Raw genomic sequence first — 21,556 nt, forward strand, 5'->3', positions numbered from 1 at the left:
TCTGTAAGACTCCAAGTGTGCTCCCCTGTGTCTGCTACCTCTAAAAGTCACTTGCAGAGAGACTTGCTAGCACCCTGTCCCTCTAACCTTTTCATACCATCCCACAGCTTGCCAGGGAAGAACCTGAAATTATCCCCCTCATGTCTGGTTTAATCAAACAATTGGATTACCCACGAAGGAGTTTAGGAGGATTCACCATAACCATAAATACCTTCAGTGGTGGCTCTTTGACGCTCACCTTAAGGGACAGTAAAGGAACACCTTTCACTGCACTGATTGATGTGATCCCAGAGGAAGCCATGGGACTTTGGATTTCAACTGCACGGAGTTCCTTAATTTAAAGCCCATCTCACCAAATTAGGCAGCTGCTGCCAAAAATTCTCTTACCCCTTATAGATAGGTGAATCCCATCCTTCTAACATGTTACAATCATTAAAGCACACCCACAGTAATTTTACAATCACTAAAGCATACACCATTGTCTCAAAAGCCAAAACCTCCATGGCACCAGCCTCAAACCCAGATGTTCATCCACACTGTGTCTGCTTCTGCCTTTTCTTGCTTTTAAACCCAGAACTGCAGAGGACTTGGAGCATGGTTTGAGTTTTTAATTTTTTGAACAGTTGTACTGTAAATTTGATCTGCAATCGTACCCTGAAGCCCTGTGACCAACTTCAGGAAGAGGTCTAAGGTTTGCATATTGCTTTCCCGGTCACCAATACCCAGAGTTAGTCAAAACATATCTTTATCTGTAAATTTATCTTTTAAAGCCTCTTCAATTTAAGCAAACTGCTGGGGCCTGGGGTCCCAACCTATGCAGTCATGGGGAATAGGTTGAGCACATTGCTTATCATGGGATTACTTATGGATCACTGATCAAATTCTGCAGGAAATAAAAAGGCTTCCATGTGCATGTTTTAATTCTGAGGAACTGCTGGGAATCAAGGCAACATTTGCACTAATAATTTTTAAGCTTTCTAGCATAAGATTTGTGCCAGTGCAGGACCTTACTGGACAGTGCTGGTTGCAGTCCCACTCAGGGTTCTGCTATGATTTTGCAAGCTGGGAAAGTGCTCTCAAAAACAAAACCAACCTTGTGGATATCAGCTTTTCCACGAGGCTGGAAGAAGCCTTGGAAAGAAGCAGCAAGTATTTGGCTTCATTGTTTGCATCACCAAAGTATGCTGCAGACTCTATGGAATGTGCCTCTGTGTCCTACAAAACCAAACCCTGCATCTTTGGCAAATCAGCATTGTTTTGGTTGGCACAGGCTCTCCTTTGCTCTTTGGGCTCTACTCATGTCCCCATGATGGGGACAAGTCTAGAAAAACTGCTCTAGCCAGACTGTAGATATGGCTCAGCACATGTCCTACACACCTTAAGAAACCCTACGCTCTGCTCTTACTGAAGCCTCTGGCTGGAGGTTTTCCCGACCTCTTTTTCTTGCTGGGCTTGCTTGCAGCCTTAGTCTTGTTAGGATTGTTTTCCCCAGCCTCGCCTTGTCCCCAGTCAGGACAAGTTTGGAAAGTGGTGGAAAGCTTCACCTTCAGTCCCTGGGCTTCTGCTGGGGACCCACAGGTGGCCCCTATGCGAAGGTTGAGTTTGTTGATCCACCTGGAAATGTGGCAGAAGATCAGGGAAAAGAATGAGGCAGGGCAAAAGGAAGGACAAAAGTCTGTGCCCATAAGTGGATAATCACTTCTAAGTAAGGCCAGGTCACCTGGGTGACCTCTGAATATCTGAAAATTTGCCCTCCCCAGCTTGTGGCTGCTTTCCCTACAGCCAGAAAGCCCAGGCAACTTCCATCCTTGCACATAGATGTGTGCTACATCTGACCACCACGGGAAAAGACCAAAAACAGTCAGTGTGCTGTGAGCTTGTGCCTTCAGCATGGGAGGTCCAGCTGTCCCCCAGGAAGATCCCTGGGGCTGTTCCCAGCTCGCGACACTCACCTATGCAGCGGAAGGAGCTGGCAGTCACAGTGGAAAGGCACATCCTGCAGGTTGAGGATCTCCAGCCCTGTGAAGTTGCTCATGTCGGGTATGTTACTCATTTTATTGCTCTCCAGGTAGAGGCTTCTGATCTTGGGACCAAGACCAGTGAAGGCATGGGGGGAAATCTGCAATGGAAGAAGGGAAAGTCAGAGGCATGCTGATCAAGGCAGGGGAGCAGATCTCTGCTCCTGCACTTCTGATCAACTTGGGGGACCTGACAACTTGTCCTGAATCTGGCAACCCCATGAAAAAGCTGCTTTAAAGAAGGGGGACTTATAATTAATCCAAGCAGTTTCAATCATGTTTTGGAACTCATTAGACCCCTGTTCAGTCTTCTTACAAAGAAGTTCATATGCAGGAGGTCTCAGAGTGATACCTGGGTGCTGTTAAGATACACAATTTTTATGAGGGTGCTGCTAACACCACTTCCTTGAGAGGATGGAAATACTTGGATTAATAGCAGTGAAGAGTCCTGCAGGACAGCCTGTAATAAGAGAAAGAGAAATCTGGCCAGAGCTGGGGGAAGGAGGTGATTTAGGGGATGATCTGGACCCCAATGAAATTGGGTGTTTAAGGACTGGAGGGAGTAAGCTTCTTCCAGGGGAGCCAGGACCAAGGTTGAAGCAAGGCAATGCTATAGCTGAGCCTGAAGAGATCTGGCTTCCCAGCCAGGCTATGGAACATCTCCTGAAGGCTTGGGAATTCAGGGATGTCTGTTTGGATTCCCCTATAGGAGCCTTTAATATGCCCTGTGATGCCACTGCCCCTTGGGAGTCCTGTAATGCACTCACCCACTCCAGGCCCATGTTGTCCAGGTAGAGGTGCTGTAGGCTGGAGGCCACCGGCAGGAAAACACCATCCCCCATGTGCTTGATGGGGTTTCGGGATAGCTTCAACTCACTCAGGGCAGGCAGGCCCCGCAGGGCTGCTGTGGGCACCTCCGACAGGTGGTTTCCCTCCAGCTGCAGCTTTTCCAGCATCTTGGTGGGAGCCAAGGCAGCAGGGGCAATGTGCCTGATGGCATTCCCAGCTAGGTAGAGCCAGCGGAGCCCCCTGGCTCCAGCCAGGTCGCCCTCTGCCAGTTCCCCGATGGTGTTGTGCTGCAGATGGAGGGAGATGAGGTTGGGCAGGAGCCGGAAGGTGCCTGCAGGCACATGGGTGAAGCTGTTGTGGTCCAGGTCGAGGTAGGCCAGCTGTGGGGCCCCCTCAAAGGCAGCAGCTGCCAGGGTGGAGAGGTGGTTGTTGGTGAGGTACAGGTAGACCAGGCTCTCCAGCCCCCGGAGTGCCCCGGGGTGCAGTGTCCTGATGCTGCACCTCTGCAGGTGGAGCGACACCAGCCCCTTCAGGCCGAGGAAGGCATCTGGTGGCACTGTCCTGAAGGGGTTTTGGCGCAGGTCGAGAAGGCGGGTGTCCTCAGGGAAGTCCCGAGGGATCTCGCGCAGGTCCCTGTTCTCACAAGACCCATGATGGAAATCGGGAGAGCAGACACACCCCCGGGGGCACTGCCTGCTGCCACCTGCCCTTGGCTGCTCTGGCGGTGCACTGGGGCTAGGGGGTGGCCGGAGGCGACTGCATCTCATCTCAGGGGACTTCAGGGAGTTGAGGGACCGGCCACGGAGGGCAGGGGGTGCAGCACAGGCACCCTCGGCCTGCACCCGTGCCCTTGCCAGCCACCTGTGGAAGGGGCGCAGGAGGCAGGAGCAGAGCAGAGGGTTCCCATCCAGGCTGACCCTTACCAGCCCCCCCGCCCCAGCCAGGGGTGGCAGCCCAAGCAGCTGGTTTTCCCGGAGGTCCAGCATACGGAGCTGGGGACTGCGGGCAAAGGCATCCTGTGCCACATCCTGGAGGGAGGCATGATCCAGGAAGAGGTGCCTCAGTGAGGCCATGGCCAGGGCTTCTTCGGCCACGTAGGTGATGGGGTTGTGGCCCAGGTCTAGCCAGGTAGCCCCATCCAGCCTGGCCAGGGCCTCACCAGGCAGTGCCTGCAGCTCATTGTGGTCCAGGCTCAGCCTGCGCAGGGCAGGCAGAGCAGCAAAGGCCTCACTGCCCAGCACATGGAGGGCATTGTGCGACAGCCGGAGCCATCTAAGAACCTGTAGACCCTGGAAGACCATGTCTGGGAGGTAAACCAAAGCATTTGCCCTCAGGTCGAGGACAGTGAGGGACCCCAGATGGCCAAAAGCACCAGGCTGTATCTCTTCAATGCGATTCCCCTCCAGAATGAGCTGCTGGAGGGAGGAGAGCCCATCCAGGGACTCCTGGTAGAGGAGGGCTATGCCATTGGAGGCCAGGTTGAGGTAGACAAGCCTCCCCAGACCCCGGAAAGCCCCTTCTTCCAGCCTCTCCACTTTGCAATGCTGGAGGTCTAAGTGTGTCAGGTAGGGGGTGGCAAGGAAGGCTCTCGCTGGGATGACAGTGAAACTGTTGCCACGAAGATCTAGTTTTTTTGTGAGCTGTCAGTCACACAAATAAAACACGGAGTTACCCCAGGTCTCCCATACCTATCTTCTCTCCCCATCCCTCGACCTTTATTCCTCTTGCTCACCTCTGGGATGGTGTCAGGGACGGCCGTCAGGCTCCCATTGAGACACAGGACGTGGGCACGGAGGTTGTCACAGACACAGGGTGTAGGGCAGCGGGCAGCAGCTGTTGTCCCCAGGGCTGCTGCAAGCAGGAGGAGCCCCCAGGATGGCCCCATGTTGGAGGGCTCCTGTGGCTGGGGAGAGACAGTAAGGCCAGGAGGGAGGCCAGACTCCATGCATCCCCAAATAGCATCTCCTGCTTGGCAGCCCATGTGCCAAGAGGGCTGCTGCTGTGACCTAGTGGTGCAGGTCTCACTTTCTCTTGCTCTCACACTATGATTTCAGAAGTTATAAACGAGGAAGAGTGGAAGAAAGAGAGGAGGAATACTTGGAATGAAAAGTGAAGGTCACAGCTAGAAGGTCACTCACAAGGAGCTGGCTTGAAACAGGCACTCACCCCACCCCTGCATTTTCTTCAAATAGCACTAACTTACGATTGCCTTGATCTGTGGAAGCTATCAATGTCTCTCCTACAATTGTTTTTGTAAGGCAAGCAGGTGTAGCCATCCAGGGAATGTGATCACACAGGCTTCTGAGCTGCTACCCTTCTTTAAATGGCAAAGGTCCCATGTCTGGTCCCATCCTGGTCATCTGCCTTCCAGCTCTCTACCCTGCAAGCTCCCTGCTTCCCCCCTAAGCTATTCATAGCAGTGTTTGGAATAGAACTCCACTGTTTAGTTGCAGGAAGGACAGGTTGGTTTTGGCTGGGCAGGAGTGAGCCCCTGGGGCGAAGGTACCAGAGAGAGGCCAAGGCTGGGGCAAACACAGGGGAGGCAGCTGGCTGCAGATATGACCAATATATCCTACTAAGCTCCAAGACAGCACCAGTGGGGTATGCAAGGCTCAAACTTGTAGAACCACTCTAGTGCACAGCCCCATGCCCAATGTAGCTCATCATCCCCTGTGGTCCCATGCCCCAACACTGCCCTCCTGCTGTTGCCCCATCTAGTCCTGCTGCAGGCCCCCCACACACACTGGAGGCAGCCCTCTCCTGCACACCCACTGCCCAGTGACACCAATGTAATGTCCCTAAACTCAGTCCCCATGCTGTGTCTGGAGCACTGCCACGTGCCAGACATCATGCCATCACTCCCTCCCTCACACCTGGAGGGTTCACACGCCCGAGATTTGGAGTACCTGGACTTAAAGATGTGTCGAAGAGAGGAAAGCGTCCCCTGCCCTGTCTAGCAGCTGCTGAGCTCCTGCGCCGGTGTTTGCTCTCCTTGCAGAAGTGAGAAATGAATGGGCCCCGTTGTGTTGCTTTCCCAGCAGCTCTCACCGGGCAGAGCCAGAGACGGGGGAGGAGGAAAAGGACGGGGGGAGGAAGGGTAAGCCACCCCTGGAGAGAGGGCAGCAACCCAGACATTGCCTCCCGCTCAATTCACCGGGGCTGGGAGCACCAGCCCAACAAAGCCCATGAGGGGCTTGCATTCATCGTTTCCAGGGCTCTGCCTTCCCTTTCCAGGCTGTGTTAGTCACAGGAGCTACAGAGGTGCAGGGTAGAAAGGTGACATCCAGACAGAATTGCAATGGCAGTGGTAAGCCTGATCAAAAAGGAGAGGTAGCTGACCAGATGTGCCATGTTTACAGGCCTCCACTCTTCATTTTGCTTTTTTGCTTCTTTAGTAGAGGCTGGGGTGGCAGTGCCTGCGTGACACGTCATTAGCTTACAGAAGGACATTGAGGCATTCATTTTCCTCCCAGACTGTTGTTTTACTCTCACAGGGAACAGGAAGAGATCTGGAGTCTGACAAAAATCTTGAAAGATTTGGTGCTAGTATCTTGTTCCCCTTCAAGCCCTTCCCCTATTCAGCAGCCTCAGTAGAAGCTGAAGCTGGGGAGATCATTGCTGGGTAAATGAGCAAAATAAAACCATGGGGTGAGGCTGGGGAAGGGCCAGATGTGGCATTCAGTGCCTGGTACCACACCTTATCCTCCCCATGGTTCTCCAGCAGAGCCCAGGCCACCACCAGGGAGATTCTGCTGTACAGGCTGTCGACAAGCCAGAGGAGGGGGCTCCTAGCTAGGGGAAATGATGGAAGGGCCAGGCAGAGGGGAGCAGGGTGGGCTGGACAGTGGCCAGAATGGAAGTTCAGGTGTGCTACCTTCATGTCCCATGCCCCATCAGGGAGAGAAAAGAATGGCTGCCTCCCTACAGCAAGCTCAGATACCAGAACCAGTATGTCCCAGTACAGACACTGCCTTCTTCCCAGACCTGCCAGCCATCCCTGCTGCTCTTACCTTGCCCTTCCGCTCAAGCTTGAATCCGCTGCTGCTCGTGCTTGCTTACCTCATCGTCCCATAGCTTCTGCAATGGACAACAACACAATCAGGCCTGAGAAGCTCCAGCTCCTGAAAGGAACCACGACCCAATAGCCCCACGGTGAGACCCTCAAGCCACCACGCACAGACCCCCTTGCCCCCAGCTGCCCAAAACCCTCCAACTTCAGCTTGACTCACCACCACAACGTCCAGAGCAGTCCCACATGGTGCTGGGAGCCAGGCAAATGAAGCTGGGCATGCAAAGCAGTGGGCAAGAGGCTGCCCCCCTGCTCACAGGGGGCTCAAGCCGCTGCCTGGACTGCAAAGTGCCCAGGACTTCAGAGCACTGGCCCTGACTTACAGGGCAGCCCTGTTCCCAAGGCCTGTGGAGGTTCCTTCTCTCCAATTCTGGGGTGCTCCCCACTAACGGGGCGGGCGCCCCACGCAGGCTGCCAGCTGAGGGAGCACAAAGGCTCCCAGACCCACAGACCGCTTACAGGCTGATGACACCCAGGGAGCCACAGAGCTCGGCCTTTCCCCGCGGCAACAGGAACGAGACTCTGCAGTCAGGCAGTCGAGCCGAGGGGCCTGAGGGGCCAGGAGCCCAGCCCCGAGGACAGGGAGGGCACACGCCCGACCCCATGACTCCCGACCCCACATCTCTGAAAGGCCAGGACCAGGGAAACCCGCCTGATTACAGGGGGTCCCTCCGACCACTGCCAATGAATGCACACAACCCCACTTACGGGGCCGCCCCTCACAGCCCGGGCACCCCAACAAGCACCACGGAGCACAGGCTGCGGCCTGCACCCTGCTTGCCAGAGCCCAGCCATGGCACAACACATCAACACAGCCCCGGGAGCCTCCTCAGCAAGGCCCGCAGGGAGGCGGCACCAGCCCAAAGCAGCGCCAAAGGCAGGACCGCAACCTGCAGCACAGCACTTCATCCTGCACCCTGGCAAGGGTCTGGGAGTGCTCGTTCCTGTCACCTGGCTGAAGCAGCCTCCCCAGCCCTGCTGGGACCTGGGGCTGCTCCTGGGGACAAAGGACATCATAGGGTCCTGACATGTGCCCCGAGTACAGGGCTGTCATGCTCTACTGCTGAGCGACTTTCAACAGAAAGCAGGGGCAAGGCCAGACACTTTCTCCATTTGTGCATTTTTAGTTCCTGCCTGTGGCTGCACAGAGCTCCTCTTTCCCTCCTGGGAAGTCTCAGCTACACTGCTCTATTTCTAAGGAGGGGGTAAAGCACAAATGCACTTGCTCACTCACACCAGCTAAGGGGGAGACATGGGAGGAGAAGACAGTCCCAGAAGAGGGAGCAAGTTCTGTACAGGAAACCCACTCTGGGGAGCCATTCCTGCTGCTGAGTGGGAGAGGAAAGCATCAGACCTGCCGCTGCACTGCACTGCAGGGAGGGAACAGGGGCCTCGACGTGCTGAGGCGCTTCAGGGCTGGCACAGGGACAAAGGCTGTGACGTGCCCCAGGTACAGGGGGTCACGCTGGCCAGGGACCAGCAGCAGGCAGAAAGCTGCTGGGGCTGGGGAAAAGCCCTGCCCTGCTTACAGGGTGGCTGGGCTGGGGGCCAGGAGAGCTCCATTTGCCCCCTCAGCTGTGGAGACAGGGGCTCTCACCCTCCTTACAGGGTTGCCCCTCTCTCCATGCAGCCAAAGGAGCACAATGGCAAAAGGCTAACCATAGCAAAGACCCAGCCCTGCACACAAGGAGGTTGCCCAGTGCAAAGCCAGCCATGGCACCCTGAAAGGTGCCCTGGCCATGCCAGGAAGGCCCTTTGCCCAGAGGGCCTCTCATCCACCCTCTTCAGCTCCAAGCTTGCTCTTGCCTCGCCATTCCACTCTTGAGCTTGAAGCTGCCTCATTGTCCCATGGCTTCTGTCAGTGGACGATGACACCCTCAGGCCTGAGAAGCTCCAGCTTCTGTGCCTGAAAGGAACTGCCACCCAATAGTCCCACAGGCTGAGCCTTGAGCCACCCAGTCCCAAATATTAACAGCAGGTCTTGCAACATACCTTGGAATGCTATGTGTAACAATCCCTCCCTGATTGTTGACACCTCTCAGTTCCCTCTCAAAGATAAGCAAAAGAGATACTCCTCCATTTTTGGCACGGCTGTGTTACATTGACTTTCACTGAATAGATTTTTTTTCTAGCTTTAATATAATCACTGGTGGTTGAAAACAGTGTGTTATACTACACTGGTTTTTGTAGTGCCTATACTGTGTAGTAAATAACAAGATATTTTTGTGTAGTTGTTATCATAATAAATCATGTAGCTTTATATGAATGTATGTGGTTTTCAATCTTTTATCCTGAGAGAGAAAATTGTTGAAAGTTTCAGTTACATCTGTAAAATCTTTTAGGTATAAACCATTGCCATTAGGACATGTGGGGGCAGAACCAGTTTCCATTGCTGGGGTGACGGGGCAATTGCAGCAATTGACTCTGTTGGAAGCCAAGGTGAGCCTGACTGGGAAGGAGTGGCAGAAACATCCTATTGTGACCATCCCTGAGGCCTCATGTATTCTGGGCATGGACTTCCTTCGGAATGGCTATTACAAAGACCCAAAGGGACTCAGGTGGGCTTTTGGAATAGCTGCTGTGGAGGCAGAGGACATTAAGCAATTGAACAGCTTGCCTGGACTATCAGAGAACCCATCTGCAGTAGGACTCCTGAAAGTGGAAGAACAGCAAGTACCAACTGCCACTTTAACAGTGCACCATGGGCAGCACAGAACCACTCAAGATGCTGTGATTCACATCCACAAGATGATCCATGAGCTGGAGAGGCAAAGGGTGGAAACACAGCCCCACCATCTGCCATGGACTGATCCAGGCTGCACTGGAAAAAAATGAGGCTCCAGAACATCTGCAGTACATCAATGACATCATTGTGCAGGGGAACATGTCAGTGGAAGTATTTGAGAAAGGAGAAAAGTTCATCCAGATTCTGCTGGAAGCCGGCTTTGCCATCAAAAAGAACAAAGTCAAAGGACCTGCTTGAGAGATCCAGTTCCTGGAGGTAAAGTGGCAAGATGGACGGCGTCAGATTCCCACGGAGGTCATCAGTAAGATCACTGCAATGTCTCCACCCACCAACAAGAAGGAAACACAAGCTTTCCTAGGTGCCATAGGTTTTTGGAGGATGCACATTCCTGAGTACAGCCAGATCGTGAGCCCTCTCTACCTGGTTACCTGAAAAAAGAATGATTTCCACTGGGGCCCTGAGCAGCAACAAGCCTTTGCTCAGATCAAACAGGAGATTGCTCATGCAGTAGCCCTTGGCCCAGTCAGAACAGGACCAGATGTGAAGAACGTGCTCTACTCTGCAGCTGGGAACAATGGCTTGTCCTGGAGCCTTTGGCAGAAAGTGCCTGGGGAGACTCGAGGCCGACCACTGGGATTCTGGAGCCGAAGCTACAGAGGGTCCAAAGCCAACTACACTCCCACAGAGAAGGAAATCTTAGCTGCCTATGAAGGAGTTCAAGCCACCTCAGAAGTGATTGGCACAGAAGCACAACTCCTCCTGGCACCCCGACTGCCAGTGCTGGGGTGGATGTTCAAAAAAAAGGTTCCTGCTACCCACCACGCCACCGACGCTACATGGAGCAAGTGGATCGCCCTCATCACACAGCACACCTGCATTGGAAACCCAAATTGCCCTGGGATTTTGGAGATAATTACAAACTGGCCGGAAGGTGAAAACTTTGGTCTCACTGATGAAGAGAAGCAGGAACAAGTGACACGGGCTGAAGAAGCTCCACCGTACAACCAACTGCCAGCAGAAGAAACATGCTATTCTCTTTTCACTAACGGTTCCTGTCGCATCTTAGGGAGGAACCAGAAGTGGAAAGCAGCTGTATGAAGCCCCATACAAGTCTGAAGGAGAAGGTGGATCCAGCCAATTTGCTGAACTTAAAACCATTCAGCTGGCCCTGGACATTGCTGAAAGAGGGAAGTGGCCAAAGCTATACCTTTATACTGGTCCATAGATGGTAGCCAATGCTCTGTGGGGATGGCTGGACAGGTGGAAAATGGCCAATTGGCAGTGTAGGGGAAAACCAGTCTGGGCTGCTGATGAGTGGAAAGACATCGCCACCAGGGTAGAGAAGTGAAAGTCCGTCATGTAGATGCTCATGTCCCCATGATCAGAGTAATGAGGAACACCAAAATAACGAGCAGGTAGATCAGACTGTGAAAACAGGGTTGTCACAGATAGACTTAGACTGGCAACATAAGGGCAAGTTGTTCCTAGCTCAATGGGCCCATGAAGCCTCAGGCCATCAGGGTAGAGATGCCACCTATAATTGGGCACAAGACCAAGGGGTGGACCTATCCATGGACAGTATTTCTCAAGTCATTCATGACTGTGAGATGTGTGCCACGATCAAGCAGGCCAGGAGGTTGAAGCCCCTATAGTACGGTGGGCGGTGGTCCAGATACAGGTATGGGGGAGCCTGGCAGATTGACTAAATCACACTGCCCCAAACCTGCCAAGGCAAGCACTACGTGCTCACGATGGTAGAAGCCACCACTGGATGGTTGGAAACCTACCCTGTACCTCATGCTACAGCCCGTAACACCATCCTGGGACTTGAAAAGCAGGTCCTTTGGAGGCATGGCAACCCTGAGAGGATTGAGTCAGACAATGGGACTCATTTCAAGAACAGCCCTAAAAACACCTGGGCTAGGGAACATGGCACTGAGTGGGTGTACCATATCCCCTACCATGCACCTGCTGCGGGGAAAGTTGAACGGTGCAATGGCCTCTTAAAACCAGCTTGAAGGCACTGGGTGGGGGAACTTTCAAGAACTGGGAGATTGATTAAGAAAAGACCACATTGTTAGTGAACACCTGAGGTTCCACTAACTGAGCAGGCCCTGCCCAGTCTGAGCCCTTGGAAACAACAGATAAGGTTCTTGGAAATAACAGAGAAGTATGCTGGAAAAAAACTTTTTGGGTTAATTCTGCCTCCAGCAAAGACAATCCCATCCGTGGGGTTGTCTTCGCTCAGGGACCAGGTTACACCTGATGGGTGATGCAAAAGGATGGAGAGAGCTGATGCGTATCTCAAGAGGACCTTGTTTTAGGGTGAACTATTCATGACACAGTGCTTGTATCTGTATCTGCATGTACATACGCATATAATTAAGGTAGTGCAAGTATGTATATAATTTAAAGGTTTAAATTTGATGTGACATGTTGATATGGGAAAAAATTCGGGGTGGATAATGTTGGGGGTGAAGTTTCTTTCCTTTTGTTGCTTTTTACTTAGAGAATTTCTTTCCCATTAGTTGCTAGGATACTCTAAGGACAGGGTACTTAAGAAAAACTAAAGAAGTGGCCAAACTCAGGGGAGAGGGGCAGGGATACCTCGAGAATTGGGCAGGCAAAAGATGGGCTGGGGAGCTGCCAGCTCTCTCGCTCTCGGCGTCGGAAGAGGACAGGCAAGCTGTCGCTTAGTGCGGGGAGAATTCCCCGTCACCGCCGGAGCCCAGCCCTGTACTGCCTCGTCCTTTCTGTGGGTGAACCTTTGCTCGTAAGAGCAGCCTTTGGACTGGGACCTTATTAACATCTACCTCACTAAACGAGGGACCTATCCCCGTCTGCTCGGGTGCCCGCGATCTTGGGCTGGCCCCTCTGCCCTGCTGGGAGCCTGGTGCCGCTGTCCCGCCCCCGCTGCTTCCCGGCGCTGTAGCCCCGGCACCTCCTGCCTGCCGAGACATCCATCCTGCGGCTCCAGCCACGGCTCCGGAGCTTCTCACACATCTCGTCTACCACCCCAGGATTTTTGCTCATTCTTGCCGGCCCAGCTTGCTGTTTCCGTAAGTCTTGCTGGGGCACTGGGATCGACTGCCCCGGGGGTTTTGTGGAGCAAAGCCTCTTCCATCCTTTCCCATCTCGGCCGAGAAGGCTGTCACTGGGTTCCCTGGTTCTTTTCGTTGTTAATGCCGTAGCTGCTGTTGTTTGTTTGCTTTATTATACCTACGAGTAAAGAACTGTTGTTCCTATCCTCATATCTTTGCCTGAGAGCCCCTTAATTTCAAATTTATAATAATTCGGAGGGAGGAGGTTTACATTTTTCATTCCAAGGGAAGGTCCTGCCTTCATTAGCAGACTCCTGTCTTTCAAACGGAGAACCCAAACAAAATTTGGGACTACAATTGGATTATGGCACACCCAGCTTCCTCTCTGAGCAGTTTAGAAAGCAAAGGGGTCGGTTTTGCACCTCATGAATCATCAGGACTGCTTTTCTAACAGATTTTGTCTACAGCTCTGCCCACCACACTACTAAAGTATCCCAGGTTTTCAGCTAAAAATGTTTTCCCTTCTAAGTTATCCCTTCCTACCTCTTTCCCTTCTAAGTTATCCCAGATTTTCTGTCAAAGATGCTGTCTCTGACTGCTGTGTTACAGCAGACTCTCCCTCAAATGTGCTCACTTTTCCTCTCTAAATTACCCCAAATTCACCCTCCAAAAAAGCGCTAATTTGTTTCTTGTAAGTTACCTCAGGTTTTCTAACAACAGTAACTTCAGACCCCACAAAAAACTGCCTCTGATTTTCCCTCCAAAACGTCCCCTAATTGTGTCCTATACATCATGTAAGATTTTATCCCAAAAAATGTTTGTTCTCTCCCCTACACACTTTCCTGAAAATAAAGCACTTCACCCTTCTGGATGCTCTCTGGACAAACTCAGTTTGGGAACAGGCCAGTAGCACTTTGACTCTCAGTCTGGGTCTCTAGCACTCACAGGTGACCCCAGAACCATAATCAGAGTGTTCTGCCATTCCCAGGACTGGAGATCTCGGTCAACATCTTCAGGACATTTAATAACTAAATTACAGATCCATTACTAATGTACAATTACTAATTATTGTCTGTAAATGTAAACACTTTTGTACAGTTTTGGTACATGAAGAGAAAGAGGAAGAGTGTCCATCTGAAACAATGGCTACCACCTTCTTCCCCCTGATAATTTTTAGCCCTCACTCCAGACTTTAGGAAATGTAGGGACAGGTTTACCATAGTGCTTTGAAGGCTTTTTTTGTGCCTCGAAAGCACTGTTTAACAGCCTCACCTCTAGGATGGCTCTGTGCCCAGAGAAACTGCCAGAGAGCCCAGCCCCATGGAGACAAATTCACGCTGCAAACCCTCACACAGCTTCAGAGCTGCTGGGAGAGGAGAACCTGATCCATTGACTTGTTCCCCAAACAGCAGCCGCTGGGAGGTGCCTGAGTGGCCAATACCTGTGGTGTTTCCATTACCGACTGAGATGAAGTCTGGTGCCAGGAGTCCTGGGGTGGTTTCCTTGACAAACCGAAGAAATGCACAACCAAGATGCACATGACTTTTCAGGTGCTGTATTAACTCCTCTCAAACAATGAGCTGCCCCACCAGAACTCAGATAAATAAAACCAAGTTGTACAGCAAGATGGTGAACAGTATTTATGTTCTAGGGCAAATTTGAGCTGAGCCTGAAATCTGCCATGAAACAAGCCCTCAAGAGAGCAAGCAGGTTGGAAGAATTTCTCCTATTCAATAGGGCAGAGACCTTGCAAGATTATCTACTTTGTTAATAGCCTTTAGATTAGAAATTTCAAGAGATGGAAGGTATTTCCATGGGATATATAGATAAATCCAACACTGAATTAATTTGAATGTCCCTATTAAATCCAAAGGCTTCAAATTTTTAAGTTTATTGCAGACAATAATAAAATTTATTGCAGACAATGCACTGCCTGCAAATGCACTAGGGCATTTATTGAAATCAGAACATATTTTGAAATACTTTAACAAGACAGTGTAAGTTTAAGAACAAATCATACAACAACAACAGGAGCAACAGCATATAGTTGCTCATTGTTTGTAGGTAGGCATGGTCACAAATGTTCTATGGACAGTAAATTCACTGAAAAATTCATATTTTCATAAATTCAAGTTACACTGAGAAGCATTTTAAGCCAAATTATGGCAAATATTTTTTTCAAGGAAGAATTCCATTATAAAATATCAAAATACATAAGAATTTCAAAAGGAAATGTTCTTTTAGGTTTCATAGTTTTGGGGTTTGTTTTGACAAATTAGCTACTCTTTAAGGGGAAAACAATAATAATAAAAAAATTAAAAAGTATCATGTACAATACATTGACAATACAAGTAGTGTTAAAACTGAAAATATGTTTGGATTATTTTGTCTTTGTTTTTAGCCCTTTTACCTGAAGGACCAAAATACTATTATTCCAGTTGAACAGAGTTTCATTTTTCAGTTTAGTAAACAGTCAGAAACATCCATTTCCCTGCTTTGTGCTTGGGAGGAATAAGCACATGTAAGGAAGGCAAGGGGATGCCGTGGATTAAATAAGTAAAGTAGGGGGAGTAAAGAAAGGACTTACCAAAGGCAACAAACCAGATGACAAATGTAAATGTTTTTGAATTCTATCTGCGATATCAGGATACCTCATAATCATTTCCTTTCAGACCTTTCTGATAACTCCACTCTTTCACTAATTCCTTTTCACTGAGGTAATAGGGAATTACTTTATTTAATGATTCTCTAAAGATCCAAGAAGGCTAAATATCCTAATAAGGCAGTTTTATTTCACAAATAATATTGCATTCACCAATATAATTAATTTGTAATGTTTTCTGCAGTAGGCCGTGTCCCTAGCAATGGGGTGTGCAACATCCTAATCCACAGGCAATTTTGGCAAAATGAGCTTGTCCTTTCCCAGAGCTAAGTATCAGTCCGTGGAAAATCATCAAAAAGGTAGTTTACTATGAGAGAATATTTAATGTCCCAAGAAAAAGAGAGAAGAACCCTGACCACTGACTTCCTCTGGAATAAAATTCCCCACACTTGGGGTTTTGCAATAGTTCATATCCTCCTTTGGTTGTAGGTACAGTCTCAGGAAAGGAAATTATTCTCAAATTGTCTTCCCCCTAATCAAAAGATTCCCTTCTTCATGACAAGAATATCACAGATGCAGACCTGAACCAAGGTGTCAAGGATGTCTTCTGCTTAAAAGACAGAACTCACATCAGAAAAATCTTGCAAATAACTTAATCAGCTGTTCTTTTACCTACATTACTTTTGTACATTTAGTACAATTAGTAAAATACAATTACTTTACTAATTAAATATATAATGTAGAAGTGGCCTTTAATTTGCTGGCATTCTGGAGATGTTTTAGACAAATCAAATTGTCTGCTTAGTCCAGTTTACAGCAGGGTACTGCAGCAGGCACTGGCTCAAACCCTGACAAAATGCACTGCCACGTAACATCCTGAAACAAGCACTGAGAGGTCCCACAAAAACCCTTCTGTTTCTGTGGATCCCAGTGGTTTACAGAGAAATTAATAGGTGCTTTTCTCTCAGCATTAGGGCCCTCTATTCATTAGCAGAATGAAAAGTTCTCTAAGCTTTTACTGTAGGGAAGACTCAACTCTTCATGGTGTATTCTACCAAGGTGCAGCTATTAAGCTTCCTCTTAAAAAAACATTTTCATTTCCCAAGCCAAGAGCCCAGGTTCAGCGCTGTAATTATAAACTGCAAGTTCCAAAACTAGCATGTGGCAAAGGTGAAAAAGGAAAGAAGCACAACACACCCATGATTCATTATTGGTTGAGTGAGGTCCAACATTGGATGGGAAAACTAACAAGCACTTTGTGCTTTGAGCTGACTCAACAAAACGCATGGGAAGGGCAATTTCCATGGGATGCACAGCAAGCAGAGCTCCCACTCCAAAGGCAAAGATGCTCCTCTTGTATCAGTGTGGAACTCTGGTGGCTTCAGCTGATGAGGGACCTCTGGCAGATCTCTGCAAGGAGAGACACTGCAAGTGCAGACCTTAGGTGTTCAGACAACTCAAGTGTCTGGCAGAGACCAAAGCAACAATTTCATAGAAACAAAACTTCTGTACATTGGAAACTGAAACGTTGTATTTTTTTTCACTTAAAACAGCAGTTTTTTCATAGCAGAAGAGAAGAATTCAGGCAAAATCTAACAATATATCATGGGAAAAGCTGTTGGATGTGATGGGGGCTTTTTCCTAATCCAGAAGCAAGATTTCCTAATCTGAAAACCTTTCTTCTTCCACAGGAAACAGGCTTTGTTAAAAAAACAAGGGAAATGCATTAATTTTATGTTTTCCTTTCTTGCTGCTTAACTGCACTGCTTTGCTTTTATCATGAGCAGTAATTCTCCCTCACACATCCCCTGCTTCAATCAGCAAGTTTCCACATTACTGTCGTAGGGCTTGAGTACTGTTTAGCATGGAAATAGCATCAGATTACACATCTTAAAATGTTTTGCAAGGGTTCAATAACTGTAGTCAAAGGATTTATTTGTATTTCAGGTAGTAAAGTACTAATTTTACTTCTTTATACTTGAGAGGAATTTTAAAATCTTGGGTTTAGAACAAGCTAAACCTTTGTGTTGCTCCAGAGATCTGAAGTGTGTTTATAAAAAAACAAACAACACAACATTTAAAATCTCCAAGGGTCCAAGCCATACCTGTCCTGTCAGAGCTGGGGCTCAGGGAGCAGGAGGCAGCCCATAAAGGAGACATTGTTTGGGGAGCAGCAGGACACAATCCTGCTTTTATGGAGGATTGGCTGTTCTGTTTTTTTATCAAGCACCACAGTCAAATATCCCAGCAGCACCTTTACCTTTCAAGTGCATCCTTCACTTGGTTGTCAACAGAATCCATCCTTCTGTAAAGACACTCCAGGCTTTGTTGTATCAATGAGATCACCTTCTCTCCACTCACCACCCTCACTGCCTTGAACTGGGCTGCTTTTTCAAGCTACCAGACTGAGTTTAGTGCCATTTTTATCGTTAATTTTCTTTCTCAGAATAAGAACGGTGACTAAATAAAGCTAATTTTAATAATAGTTTAACTTTTGTGTCTTGCCAAGTTACCAGTTTCTGGAGGCATCTTGGAACTTACAAAAAAATAAAAAGAAAAAAAAAAGGGAGGTGTAATTGTGTTTTGCTTCTCTCCAAGCATTCTTTTTCATAAGCAAATTTGGGAGAAAGATCTGCTTTCCACAGGTGCTGAGTGCCCATTAGCACAACTTTATAAAATTGATTGTTTGAATATGATTTTCAATCTCTTTATAAATATTCTGTGATTCATGGGCAAATTGTCTATATATTGCTTAATTCCATTAATTATATATATATATTATATATATAATAAATCCAATACCTAGTCTTTGCATGCTTTGAAACCACCAATTTCCACAAAGAACAGACAGTCCCTGCTCAGGTAATGCAGTTCTGCTTCTTCTGTCTTTAACTACAGACAGAAAAAGCAAAATTTCAGTCATCAGTTTTTTAGAGGGTCGTGTCACTGTTTGGAAATGGTATTCTCCAGTTTCGTGCTCCCAGTAAAACCACTCCCTCCTCCCTGGGGTGGGATGGAGAGGAGAACTGGAGGCACAAAAAATAAAACTCTCAGGTTTTTGTCTTCAGCTTTGAACTTAAATTATGTTAAACATACTTTCAGTTTCAGCATCAAGAAAACTTAATTAAAAGAACACTTTAAATCATATTATGAAGATATACAATGATGGCTATGTGTAATTTCTTAGCACTCATGATTTTAATTGATATTCTTCACAAAGTTTGCAGTGGAAACATGAAATAATTCCAAAGAGTTCCTTGGCAGTGTGTTTATCATGGGCCAGCCTCCCTCTCTCATAAACAGATTGTGCCTGGAAACTGGAATTACTCATTTAACACAGCTTTGTTTAAAAGCCTTCCCTTGGCACCCCCACACTCCTGAACCTTCCAGCAGGGAGAACGAGGATGTTTTGGCCCTGTTTCACTTAAGAATATGCCTGATTTCATCACAGTCAGCAAAGCTTAGGCACATGCTGTGCTTTATCTTTTACTTCCTTTTCAAAGTGGCCTCTTTAACTTTGTTAGCCCTTAACTCCTTTTTTCAGAAACTAGAGGGATTTGCAAGCGGTTTTATATCCCCTAGAGTTCTGTTAAAACAGAAACGAGATTTTTACTTGTGTGAATCAGTCCTGAAAATGAAAAACAAACAAACAAACAAAAACGATCAAAACAAACAACACAATACACTATTTTTTTCTGAGGAGAAAGATTTGCAGGAGATCATCACATCTTCTCCTAGAGCAGCTGGGAGAAAAAAAGAGCACTGGGAGAAAAAAAACATGGACAAGATTTCCAGCCTGCAAGCCCTTCTTCAATTCCAGTACAGGAGTTCTGTAGGGCACAAGGAGTTTTTCAGTTGAGTTTTATTGCACCAAGCATTGAGACAGATCCTGTAACACCCTGGGAGCCCCAGGGTATTCCATGGACCTGGAGATTTTGTGTGTTCAGGAGCTTCAGTCCTTCTCTCCCACATTACTGAAGCAGGTCCTGCAGTTCCTTTTTTTTTTCTTATGTTTTGGGGGTTTTTTTTTCCATTTTCCCCCCTCCCTTTTACTAGAAAGACAGCTCTTATGCTTTCCCTTGAGCATTTTATAATAATTTTACAAATCTGTACTTTGGGCCAGACTCATAACTAATTCCTCCTTGCTCCCCTTGAAAAAAAATGAGTCATAAATGGGACATACAAGTGCCTGGTTTCCCTGAGTGAACACAAATTTTAGGTAGCTGCTGCTAATTTCACGTCCTAAAATGCAAACCTTATTTACTTCAGACTCAGCTGAAGTAAATCAAGGTGCAAACAGACAGTAGGAAATAGCTTTGTTTTGACAGGAACAGGAATAACCTGAAGTGTGTTCCTGAATAAAGCAAAGACAACTATTGATTGAGTCCAGCTCACTGGGACGATTCAAATTCAGCACCAGATTTAGGTCTTGATGTTCAGATCTCAGTCACAGAAACTTTTCTGAGAGCTCACATGCAAAGCTGCTTTACATGTTTATGCATCACTTGCAAATATGCATTTATGGCAGCTTTTCTGCTTGTCAGAGGTAGCTCAAAGGCACAAATAAAAGCTGTCAAATTTGTGTTTGAAAGACACAAATAGAAGCTGTCAATTGTTTGTTTGTTTTCAAGAGGGCAAACAGGGACAATACGAGCCTGGGATAAGGGTCAGAGAGGAGAGGCTGGGAGAAAAAGGCAGAGGAAACTGAAAAGGGGATTGCTCAGAGGGAAAGGCTAAAGGCTAAAATCTCCTAAAGGAGATATTCTTCAGGTCTGAAATAAATGCCAAACTCCTAAAACCGAGCAGGCCTTTACTGTCTGCATTTATTTATTAAACCCAGTGACAAAAGGCACAGTTCATTTCCCTTCAAGGTCTGGGCTCACATCTGTGTTGAGCTGTAAAGACAAAAACCAGAGATTCCTACTCCAGAACTGGAGCTGCTAAATAATTGGAACATCCTTATTAGCAAGCTTGGCCTCAAGAAGCTTATAAAAAGCCACAGAAAAACCCTAACTTACATTTCTCACTGTAAAAATGTTTATTTAAATAGATATTATTATTATTATTCAGGATTTTTTTTTCCAGTGTGGGTTACATACATAACCAAGCACACTGTAAATGGTATATTCTGTTTGCATACTCTTGCAGTTGTTCCATGATCTGCCGTTCAAAATGCTCCAAATTTCAAAAAGGCTACAGGATCTAAATCTCTAAGTCTGGCCTTTGTAAGAAAGTATTGAAATATAGCATATTTTCAAATACATAATCTACTTTTTCCACTTTTTATTTTTTAATTCATAGACTATAAATAACAAGGAACTTTTGCTACTTTTACCTGTTTCTGCCAAAGCTTCTGTGTGGGGGTCTGACACTTAAAGTTAGATCACAGGTGAAGGAAGGAACAATCTTTTTCAGGGACAGAGATCTGTACAGTGAGTTTCCCTTCTCAGGAGTTTAAGAGCTATTTTCATTCTAGAAATTATTGACTTATCCTCTTCAATTGGCAAGTATCAAATGGGAACAATTACCTTTGGAAAGAGGACGTTTTCAATTCTAGGATGAGTGAGCACCATCTGTAATTTTGTGCCTTCAGGCTGCCCTAACTAAAAAGATCAGTAAGTTAAAGCCAGGAAAAGCAAACAGGTGAGGAAAAAAAACCCCAAATCAAGACCAAAAATAACCCTGAAACTTTAGTTATTTCCAGCAAAATGAGTCTTTTAGCCTTTTGTTTGCTATTTTTTTTAGCATTTTCTGAGTTTGATTAAAGTGTCAGTGCTCCAGCATTGTGAGGATGAAGTCCAGATGTCATCATTTTGAAGTCTAGGGCAGATGATGGAAGATCCTTAACACAGTTTACAAATAGAGGGCAAACACAGAGCCAGCATAACAGCCTGGCTTGTCTTTCATTTTAGAAACATTAAAAAATTAGAAGAGATATTGGTTCATTCAGAAGAGAGTTTTGGAAATCTCATTGAAAAAAAATAATTTACATAAGAAAAAAGCCCCAAATATTCACACAGAAAGATTTCCCCCCCACACAAAGGAAATGTTTCTTTTTCAATCTTCATACAAAGCATTTCATCAACTGCAAAACCTATCACTTCTGATAGAACAAATACTAAAAATGGGCTCTTACCTGACTCTTATCCTAACTCCCAGGCAAGCTCCAATCTTGCACCACATCATTTAAATCCACACAGGCCAGGAGATGCCAGTGGGAAAGAGACCAAGCACAATATGAATTCTGATCTGTGACTGAAGCTGTTATTTAACTTTAGCTTTCAAAATACT

At 47.3% G+C, this 21,556-nt stretch overlaps 1 protein-coding gene and 2 long non-coding RNA genes across 8 annotated transcripts; 1 reads left to right on the forward strand and 2 right to left on the reverse strand.

The window, feature by feature from the left end:
* Window positions 1-587: 587 nt before the first annotated feature.
* On the reverse strand, window positions 588-7,812 carry CHADL (chondroadherin like). Of its 6 annotated transcripts, none has more exons than XM_086885698.1 (7): window positions 7,037-7,755; window positions 6,818-6,884; window positions 5,714-5,798; window positions 4,540-4,710; window positions 2,786-4,447; window positions 1,953-2,119; window positions 588-1,614 (listed from the first exon to the last, which is right to left on the reverse strand). In XM_086885698.1, the coding sequence occupies exons 4-7, from the start codon at window positions 4,690-4,692 to the stop codon at window positions 1,389-1,391; spliced, it is 2,208 nt and encodes a 735-aa protein (XP_086741824.1). In that variant the 5' UTR covers window positions 4,693-4,710; window positions 5,714-5,798; window positions 6,818-6,884; window positions 7,037-7,755; the 3' UTR covers window positions 588-1,388. The 6 variants fall into 6 exon arrangements, with proteins under 6 accessions (XP_086741824.1, XP_086741821.1, XP_086741822.1 ...); XM_086885695.1 differs by having other exon boundaries at window positions 5,714-6,120; XM_086885696.1 differs by lacking the exon at window positions 5,714-5,798.
* On the forward strand, window positions 7,804-14,288 carry LOC147653545 (uncharacterized). The gene is made up of 2 exons (XR_015285851.1): window positions 7,804-12,681; window positions 14,073-14,288. It is a non-coding gene; the product is annotated as an uncharacterized LOC147653545 (long non-coding RNA).
* A 5,770-nt stretch (window positions 14,289-20,058) lies between these two features.
* On the reverse strand, window positions 20,059-20,868 carry LOC147653546 (uncharacterized). The gene is made up of 2 exons (XR_015285856.1): window positions 20,794-20,868; window positions 20,059-20,160 (listed from the first exon to the last, which is right to left on the reverse strand). It is a non-coding gene; the product is annotated as an uncharacterized LOC147653546 (long non-coding RNA).
* Window positions 20,869-21,556: the final 688 nt, after the last annotated feature.

This window comes from Cyanistes caeruleus, chromosome 4 (assembly GCF_971803275.1).
Source record: "Cyanistes caeruleus chromosome 4, bCyaCae1.hap1.1, whole genome shotgun sequence".
In the NCBI taxonomy this organism is placed as follows: Eukaryota; Metazoa; Chordata; class Aves; order Passeriformes; family Paridae; genus Cyanistes; species Cyanistes caeruleus.